The sequence below is a fragment of the Myotis brandtii genome, unplaced genomic scaffold (assembly GCF_000412655.1).
Source record: "Myotis brandtii unplaced genomic scaffold, ASM41265v1 scaffold633, whole genome shotgun sequence".
Taxonomy (NCBI): domain Eukaryota; kingdom Metazoa; phylum Chordata; class Mammalia; order Chiroptera; family Vespertilionidae; genus Myotis; species Myotis brandtii.
In genome coordinates this window covers 3,781,352-3,790,732 of record NW_005370423.1, presented here as the reverse complement: position 1 = coordinate 3,790,732, position 9,381 = coordinate 3,781,352, and the positions used below count along the sequence as shown (strand labels likewise).

At 56.8% G+C, this 9,381-nt stretch overlaps 2 protein-coding genes across 2 annotated transcripts in view; one reads left to right on the top strand and one right to left on the bottom strand.

The window, feature by feature from the left end:
- Positions 1-2,198, top strand: part of GPT2 (glutamic pyruvate transaminase (alanine aminotransferase) 2) — a 30,418-nt gene extending 28,220 nt beyond the window's left edge. Inside the window, exon 12 of the mRNA XM_014528411.1 lies at positions 125-2,198. Within this exon, the coding sequence (XP_014383897.1) occupies positions 125-215 (91 nt within the window). The 3' untranslated portion in view covers positions 216-2,198. The remainder of the gene's footprint in view (positions 1-124) is intronic.
- A 4,310-nt stretch (positions 2,199-6,508) lies between these two features.
- DNAJA2 (DnaJ (Hsp40) homolog, subfamily A, member 2) overlaps positions 6,509-9,381 on the bottom strand; it is a 12,284-nt gene continuing 9,411 nt past the window's right edge. The window contains exons 7-9 of the mRNA XM_014528410.1: positions 8,069-8,213; positions 7,792-7,919; positions 6,509-7,262 (exon numbers count right to left, since the gene is read on the bottom strand). Coding sequence (XP_014383896.1) covers positions 7,071-7,262; positions 7,792-7,919; positions 8,069-8,213 — 465 coding nt within the window. The 3' untranslated portion in view covers positions 6,509-7,070. The remainder of the gene's footprint in view (positions 7,263-7,791; positions 7,920-8,068; positions 8,214-9,381) is intronic.

Sequence of the window (9,381 nt, the reverse complement as noted above, 5' to 3'; positions counted from 1 at the left end):
GCCCGCTCCTCCTCGTGCCCCCGGTGGCAGGTGGGAGACCCGAGCTGCGGGGTTCACGCCTCTGCCCTCTGCCCTCTGCCCCTGCGGGCGGCGGGCGGCCAGGCTGACGCTGCTCTCTCCCCAGGATGACCATCCTCCCTCCCGTGGAGAAGCTGAAGACGGTGCTGCAGAGGGTGAAGGACTTCCACATCCAGTTCCTCGAGGAGTTCGCCTGAGGCCCCGGCCGCCTCCTCGACGCCCCCACTGAACCCCTCCCAGCGACCTGCCTCAGGCCCCGCCCGGGCCACCGGTCGCTGTCACCGCCATCCTGCCCCAGGAGGCCTCCTTCTTTGTGCCTTGACGTGGGGAGCACGTCTCTCCCGAGCCGATGTGAATGGGGATGTCCCAGAAACCCTGTTTCTCTTCTTGTTTTTTGATGCAACCAAAGTCGAGGGGACGTGGCCCGCCCGTGGGGGGCGCGTCTGGACCTGCTGCCGCCGCTGCTCCCGGGGCTCATCGGGGTGAGAGGCTGCTCCGAGGAACAAGAGGCTGGAAGTGCAGGGCTGAACCCCGGGGAGGACTGGACATCCCAACCGCCACGTGATCTGTGAAATAAAACCCTTGGTGCAGAACCCAGCCCCCAGCGGGGGCCCGGAGTCCACTGCAGGCTCAGTGGGGCGCCCCCTTCTGGCCGGAGGCAGACAGTGCGTCTCAGTGCAGGGGTGCAGGGGTCGCGGGGATGCTGGGCGGGTGGTGGTGGGTACCGTTTTTCTTGTGTCCTGCAGGGGATGAGTGGGTGTGAGCCGGGTGACCAGGCTCCCAGGGAGCAAGGACTCTGTGCACCCACGAGGCTTTGGGGGTGACGGGTTGGCTGGGACCTGGGACGGGGGTACAGCCCGGCGCTACCCTGCTATCCCAGTCGTGTGTGGGCAGTCAGCCTGGTGGTGAGTGGATCCATCCTGCTTTTCCCCAACTATGGTTCTCTCCCAGGGCCCAGTTGAGCCTTGACACACAGCACCCTCTGCTGGCGAGAGCAGGAACAGTGAGACACTGACCCGGTCCTAGTGCCCAAGGGGCCTCCTTGAGGACTGGCCAGTCACCCCGTCTCCACAGCTGAGCCCTTGCAAACTGCGTTTGGCCCACTTCCTGCCCATGAACTGGCCGACGCGCCTGCCGTGCGGTCGATCTGAAGTGCATAAAAGTGCTTCACTTCCCGCAGTGTTTGCCTCCACACCTGCTGCTGGCTGCCCTCCCGACAGCCAGGGGGCCGCAGCACCTGTCACCTCCCCAGGCCGGGGGTGGGGCACCACCCCTTGCCGCAGCCTCCCTGGCTTAGCACACCTGGCCGGGGCCCCACCGCCCTCCAGAGAGTGGGAGCAGGCGTGCCCCCTCCCACCCCGCCTCCCCAGGGGGCAGGGAGGGAGCCCAAAGGCCAGCACAGGCGTCTGGGGACCCAGCACGTCCCAAGGGGAAAAGGAAGCAGCTGGATTGAGAATCTGAGCTTGGAAAGCAGCCTCTGGGGCTCCAGTTTCCAGGGCAAACTCCCTGCGGCCCCCCGAGAAAAAGGCAGCCACAGCCTCGAGGAACAGGGTCTCTGGGAACGCGGCCTTCCTGAAAAAGCTGGACGTTGCCGGGGCTCTGGCATGGTCCGGAACCAGGATGTGCAGAGGCGGGTCTATTTTTTATATTTTTGTAACAACTGCTTTTTTCATGGGCGGAGGGAGGGCTGGTATTTGTAGTCTTCACAAGCCCAGTAGTTTTTTTATATATATATCTCTTCGGATTCTGAGTAACCCCTGACGTCTTTGCAATGTTTACATGGTTTTTAACGATGCCGCCGCGTACACTTGGTTTGCCTGTCGACAGCGAATGCAGGCCTGGCAAGGGGCGCGGGGTGGGAGCGCCGGTCACGGTCACGCGCGATCTCGTCTCCTACAACTTCCGTCCTGGTGTCTGGTTTGGGTGCCACCAGAGAGATACATTGGCCATTTGGGGCCACACTGTAAATCCACACCCGTGAGGTTTTCTGTCCATTTAGACCCACAAGTGGGGGGCCTGGGGGCCAGGCTGCGCGTCCCCAGGTATGGATTTGCGGGAGGGGCGACAGGCCTGTCTGCCCCCGTTCCAGTCTGGATTCTCACAGGCGTCTCCTGAGCAAGGCACTGAGGACGAGAGCTCTGCTGGGAATTTCAAAATAAAACACTTTGTGTCAAAAACGGTCCCGGGCTTCACGGTCCTTGTGTAGATTGCACACCCAGCGGACATCCTCGCTCGGCAACGTATTCCCAGCACAATGAGCGTTTCCCCCAAATACCGCGGCAATGGGTGTACAGAGCCTCGTTCTATTCGACTTTTGTGTATATTTTTGTAATGAAAACATTTAAGCAACCGCGAACCTTGAACGCAGAGGACGTCATCATTTTTGACTCGGGGTGCCTGCTCTCAGTACAACAAGGGAGGCACGTGTCTTAACAAACACTGATCGGCACATCAGATGCATTTTCTATTACTTAATTAACAACATGCCATAAAACACCTTACAACATTGCTTTGTAACGACTACATACCGGCATCGAATGGATGCGATGAGATGCGATGGGGTGTTCAGGTAGCGTCCACTCACAATCACAGTCTGTCTCTCCACGGACAACCTTGTGTTGATCTTGTGCACGGCCACCCTGTCCCTTCGAGGAAGGGAGTTTCCAGATGAAAAAAGGTTTAAGCACCAATGGGATCCCCGCCAGCAGTTACTTATTCATTTATTTTAATTTTTTCCCTCTTTATTGATTTTAGAGAGAGGAAGGGAGAGAAACATTGACTTACCGTTCCACCTATTTATGCACTCTGATTCTTGTCTGGGCCCTGACCGGGGATCGAACCTGCAACCTTGGTGTATCGGTTTGACGCTCTAACCAACTGAGCCACCCAGCCAGGGCTTGGCAGGGTTTCGTTTAAAAGCAAACACACGCCCTCTAACTCGGCAGCCGGGCCCACCTGCACTGTGGTGGTTCAGCTTTGCGACGAGACCTGGACACAGCTCCTGAGCACTGCCTGGCCCCCGTGCCTCTGGCTAAGACGGCCGTGTGGGCTGACTAGACATTGTGCCCGAGGCCAATGATGTGACTCCAGACTGCACTGCGGTGGGTGGGGGTGGACATGCACACGGGTGCCTGAACCTACTTGCGTCGGCGTTACTGGCTGTGTTACTGGCTGGGCAGGTTTTCGCGGTCAGGCCGTTCCTCCTGGTACGTTGTTGCTTTGCACGCAGCCTGGCGGTTATTCTGGCCGTGACTGGCCGTGAGAGCTCTGTGCAACTCCGTCCCCGGCTGCAGGGAAGGAAACGGAGATACTGAACAGCTGACTTACCCCCGAGGTGGCTCAGGCCCGCTGCTGCCCACGTATGTCAGGAAGGGGGCTCCAGGGCGGCTCCCAACATTCCTGCTGGTCCGAGAGGGAGCCCAGCCGGCGAGGCTCAGTGGTTGAGGGTGGACCCATGAACCAGGAGGTCACGGTTCAATTCCCAGTCAGGGCACATGCCCGGGTTCCGGGCTCGATCCCCAGTGTGGGGGTGCAGGGGGCAGCCGATCAATGGTTCTCTCTCATCATTGATGTTTCTGTCTCTCCCTCTCCCTTACTCTCTGAAATCTTTGTAACGACCAAAGACCGGCATGGGTGGGTGGGGCCACGCGATTTCACGTACTGGGCTTCTAGTATATATATATATATAGAGAGAGAGAGAGAGAGAGAGCGCAGTGGAAAAGGGCAGAGGCCCCAGGCCAGGACGAAAGGCAACACCCTCTCCCTGCTCCTCCCACACTGACAATGGATGGCTCTCAAACACCTAAGACGTGATCCCTTCCAACACAAAGCTCCTCTACCTCAAGCATGTCAAACTCGTTTATTTGGTCCGTGTTAGCCTTTGAGTTTGACATGCTTGCTCTACATGGAAATGGAAACGGAAACGCGGGCACTGCCCAGGCCACCTCGCTGAGGTGAGAATGGTTGGGCGTGGGATCCAGGCCCAGTGAGCCTGACCCCGGCGACGGGTTCAAGGATGGCCCTGACGGACACCAGGCCACTGAGGACACCCCCCCGCCCCCCGCCGCCAGGCCTTGTGCTGGAAGCGTGCAGAAGGGAGCAGCTTTCCCAGGCTGCTGGCAGGTTGTGGGGCCCGTCCTTTAAGAGTGTGGGCCTTGGGTTGATCTTGACCTGGACCCTTTCTTCATCACTTCCTGGCCTGTGGCTTCTCTGGAAGCCTTCCTACTGCATACTTGCTGGTGACCTGGGGCGCTGGCAGGGCGGGAGGTGACACGTGAACACTGAGACAGAGGAAGTTGAACACTGAGACAGCCTGAGTGACATGGGCGGAGGCTGTGAACAGACGCCGCTCCCACGGACACACGTGGCCGGTGAGTGCATGGCAAGATGCGTAGCATTCGTCACTAGGCAAATGCAGATCTCAGCCCCTCGCCCCCACCGCGGAGGCTGTCATGAGATGGGTCCACGCTGCAGTTGTGGAAAACGAGTTCTCTCCTCCACTGCTGGTAGGATTGTAAGGTGGGGCAGCCTCTTTTGGAAGTTTGGCAAAGGATTAAAAGGTTACCATGGGAACCAGTCACTTCACTCCTCGGCATCTGCCCAGAACTGCAAAGACGTCCACACAAAACTCTGTATGTGAATGTTCATAGCATGATCCCCAACGGGAAGACTCCCCACCGGCCGGCGAGCGGTGCCAGGAGTGACCTGGCAATAGAAAGGCAGCGCTGCTGCGCGCTGTCAGGGATGAGCCCTGGACACGGACTAAGTTAGATCCCATTGGAGCCCCGGCCGGTTTCGCTCAGTGGTCAGAGCGCCAGCCTGTGGACTGATGGGTCACAGGTTCGATCCCCGGCCCGTTGGGGCATGTGGGGAAGGCGATCACGTCAGTGTTTCTCTCTTTCTCACCTCCCTCTCTCTCTAAAGATTAATGGAAAACATAGACTCTTAGATGAGGACTTAAAAAAATAAAAAAAGAATCCCATTTTATACCAATAGGCCAAAACTGGCCTGAAAACAGATACCAGATGAGCGACTGCACCAGAGGAAGGGACCAGAGCGCGAATGCTAACGGGTTCCTTTCTGAGGTGGAATGTTCTGGAAGAGTGGCAAAGGCCGCCAAGTTCTGAATGTTCTAAGCCCCCAGCCCGGACTGCACCCCTTTTAAAGGGCCTATTGAATGGTACATGCGGGATCACTCCTGACGGGAGACGCTCTAAAGGCCTCTCTCCGGCCTCTCTCCGGGCAGGCGCTCTGCAGAGCGAAGACGACTGCGGGGAATAAGAGATCCGAACGCCGTCTACCACCCACTCCCGCGTGGTTCGGTCACAACCACCTGCACAGAAAGAAAGGCCACACTGAACCGCTGCTTGTAACCCTTTATTGGGAAGGCGACAAACTGTATCGCCACTGTTTCTTCCGCGTCGGGTGGTGCGTGGGGAAGGAACTCGGGTACAGAACTGCCGTGCTGCCGCCTCGCCAGGCTGGCTGTAGTTTTTGTACCACAGAGGCAGGTGGCTAGGACAGTAATCGAAACCCCGCGGCCGGGAGAAACGCCAGGACACCTTCCTGCCCATTCAGGTCTGGCGGACCTGGGAGAGACTACGTGCGTTATATTTCGGTCAGGGATGGCATCACATGAAAAACTCCCTTTTCAGTTCTCTCCTGTTCTCTCACAAATGTAAAGTGTACACGGAGTCTCTTCTTTCAAATTCAAGTGTGTCCTGGGAAGGGGAAGGTCAGAGAGAGGAGGTGGGAAGAGCAACACAATGCCCTTCACACAGTGGTTGTGCCCGACTGTTCTCACACCGACCCAGGCTGGCTTTTCCATCAACAGCAGCGAGTCAATCCTCCCCCATCTCAAACACGCAGCCTGATGAAGACAGAATCTTTAACTTAACATTTAATGGAAACAGGCAATATGCAGACATGGTTCTAATATTGGTTTGCGGTTTCCTTGCTTTTATAAATAAAGGGGCGGTGGTGGGGTGCAGAGGCTATGTTGCCCCAATGCGCAGGGCCGTAACCGAGGAGCCATGTAACTCGGGTGTCCTGGAGTCTACAAAGCATCAATGGAAGCCAGTTTGGCCTGTTTCTACCGTCAAACTTTCATTCATGGTGTAAAACGATCAAATGGGCATGTGCCTGAGCATGAGCGTCAGGCCCACAGGTTTAAGGGCGGCTTGGGAGCCAGAACTAAGAATCCATTCTTCAGGTTAAGGATCCATTTGTCAGTTCAAAATATGCTCTTCCTGCTGCCCCGGCCGGTGTAGCCCCGTCGGTCGGAGCATCATTCCATGCACTGAAGGGTGGCGGCTTCCATTCCTGGTCAGGGCACATACCAGGTTGTGGGTTCCACCCCCGGTCTGGGCCGGTATGGAAGGCAACCGGATCAATGTCTCCCTCTCTCTCACATCAATGTTTCTCTCTCTCCTTTCCTCTCTCTAAAATCAATTTAAAAAAATGTTTTCCTCCTAAAAATGTGACACAAAAATAATTTACACCAACTGCTCTTTATTATCGAGTTTCAAAACCTTTCACAAGATGATAAAAAACAAGAAAAAGAAGAAAAAACCCAACAACGTGACCACCAGCGTGGATGTCATTCCCACTGTTCCGTCAGCTTCAAGCCCTGTGCGCAAAGCCCACTCCCATGCACCTAAGCGAGACGCAGGCTCGGAAACTCTTTATTCTGGTTGTAGCAGCTTATGACGCAGGTGCAGCCAAACACAAGCTCCAGGACACACTGGACACAGACTTACAACGTGGGCTTCGAGTTGCAAACATGGAACAAAAATCTACACGGAACTGATAGAAACCGCGCACAGACCAGGGCGGGCCTGGGGACGCTTGTCAGTCCTGCCTCCTCGAGTGCTCTCCTCTGTACAGACCGGTCAGACGAAGATGCAGAGCTCTGTGGTTAGTTAAATTATACACTCTGTAGATACTATACCGACTTTAAAGTTACACATAGACCAGGAAATATCCATCAGTTCATTCGGATCGACAGACCCTCTGGCTGGGCCGCTGGAGGAAACCCGCCTGCGCTGCGCGGCTCACTGGTGGGCACACTGCACGCCGGGGCCATGGTGGCTGCTGCTCTCCTCGTCGGAGCTGTCGTTGTAGGCCTCGCGCCTCTGCCCGCCTCCCGAGCCCCGGGTGCTGTCGAATTCCTGAAGCTCCACCTCCTCTGTGTCCCCGATGATGTTCGGGACTTCCGGTCGGGATGGCAGAAGGTCTTCTAGTTCCTTCGTTAAAACAAACACAAAAAAGGTCGCTGTCAACGTCTCCCGGAACCCCTGCGCACACACAGCCCGAGGGGCGGGCTCCTTTCAAGTGAGCAGCGCTGCCCTGGCGAGTGAAGCCGAGACCGCAGGCCACACCTGCAGACATCTCTTCTGTGCGACCTCTACTGCTTAGAAAACAAGCCACCACCTGCCCACTCGGAAACATGGGACACGCAGACACGCCTTCCTGCACGAAGAACCAGCCGGCTGGGCTGGGGGTGCCTCCTTCAGGCGAGGGAGCCCCCCGACTCGCCCCCCCCCCAGCCCACCACGCCCCGGGGGCTCTACCTTACCACCAGCCCCGGCCCCTGGTCACTGACCCCAGCAATCCTCATTTCAGTAGCAGCCAGGAGAGCCACCGAGCAAATACTTAAAAAGCACTTTTATGTGCTGACCTCCTCTTGGCACCACAAACAATGGAAGGTGACAAAGAACCTCAGCTGGCACCGGCCGGAAGGCAGCGCCCGCTGCGGACGCCGGGGGCACTTACGGAGAGCTTGTCGGGGCTGACCCAGTTGTTCTCAGGGAACTGCACGTCGAACTTGATGTACAGGTCGCCTTTCTCGAAGGGGTTCCGATACTGCGGCATTCCTTCCCCTCGAACCACCCGGACGCACCCTAGTATTTGAGGAAGTCATGGGGAAAGTATGAAGAACTTTATCCAAGAAGAAGAGCGCTCAATAATGTTCTTTTTAAGAGCCACCTACTATGAGAAAAGTGCTCGTTCGGAAAGAGCACAGGAAGCCCGCTCAGGGCAGGACACTCACCCGGCTCGATGACTTTGCCGGGCGGGTACTTCACCACGATCTGACGGGCATCGAGGTGCTTGAATGTGAACTGGAAGCCGCAGAGGGCCTCCACGAGGCCTATCTTGTACGTCATGTGCAGGTCGTTGCCATCCCGCTGGAACACCTGGGGGAAAGCAGCAGACACATCCCCTCAAGACGGAGCCACACGGCCGTGCTCTGTGCCTCGAACCGACTTCACAACTTCCATTTTACCATCCAGTGCAAAGCCCCGTCTCCACGCCCTAAATTTATGCAAGAAAACCTAGCCGTTCTCAAGTAATATGCCAGAAACTTCCACCAGGCAAGCCCTGGAATTGGGAGGCAATGGCTCAAACCTAAGTCACAGCTGAGGCCGCAGAAACAAACAGGCGGGCCCTGCAGGCCCATTTCCTGGCCTGGCTCCGAGCTGAGGGTGCAGAGGGCCCAGCGGGATTCTGGGAGCAGGTTCGCCCCCGGAGTGCTCCCCAGAGGGCCAAGTTCAACATAAACAGTTCCACCAGCAATGCTCAGCCAATGAAGGCGCTAACGCCACGCGTCGCGTCGCACAGGTACGAACACGTTTCCTCTCCCCTACACCCCACACCTGTCTAGAGGAATGCCAATCAACAATAAGCCCGTGGACTCAGCCACCAGCGCCGAGGTCACCCCATCAACATCCAGAAGGTCTCCGCACTTCCACGGCAGGAAAACACGTCCCTCTGCACACGCCTGCCTCGCAGCTTTTCACAAACATCCAGACGCTTCACTTCTGAAGTTTAATATAATAAAACGAACTGCAGGAAATGGTCACCTATATGTTTTTCAATGCTAGTCTCTCTTCCAAAGAATGCTGGGCAGTTCTGAGCAGAGAGGAACCTGAAAGACAGCCCCCTGTCCCAAATCCTCCTCCCAAATTTGCCCATGAAAGAAAGCTGACCTCACACATCCTCCTGACCAGGGGCCCAGGGCCCGCAGCTGCAGTCGGGAGCGGACCGTTTTGAACCACATATCCTTCAGTTAAGGCTACATCGGCGCGCTCTCCCTCCTTCTCCCCCCTCCCCTGCCCCCCGAGACTTAGAGCCAGTGGGCAGCGGCAGCACATTCTAGGTTCACCCCCTGAACCTGCTTTCAAGGCCCCCTTTTCTCTGCCTTCCCAGCGAGCCGGAGCAGCCACCTGGGCTCACTTCTTCAAAAAGCAGCTCTGCTGGAAGGAGGGACAAGACGCGGGAGCTGCTCTTAGGCATCTTGGACAGGAGGGCTCACCTTGATGTGATTCCAATAAAAAATGGTCTGAGTTTTTTGGCTTTTCTGGG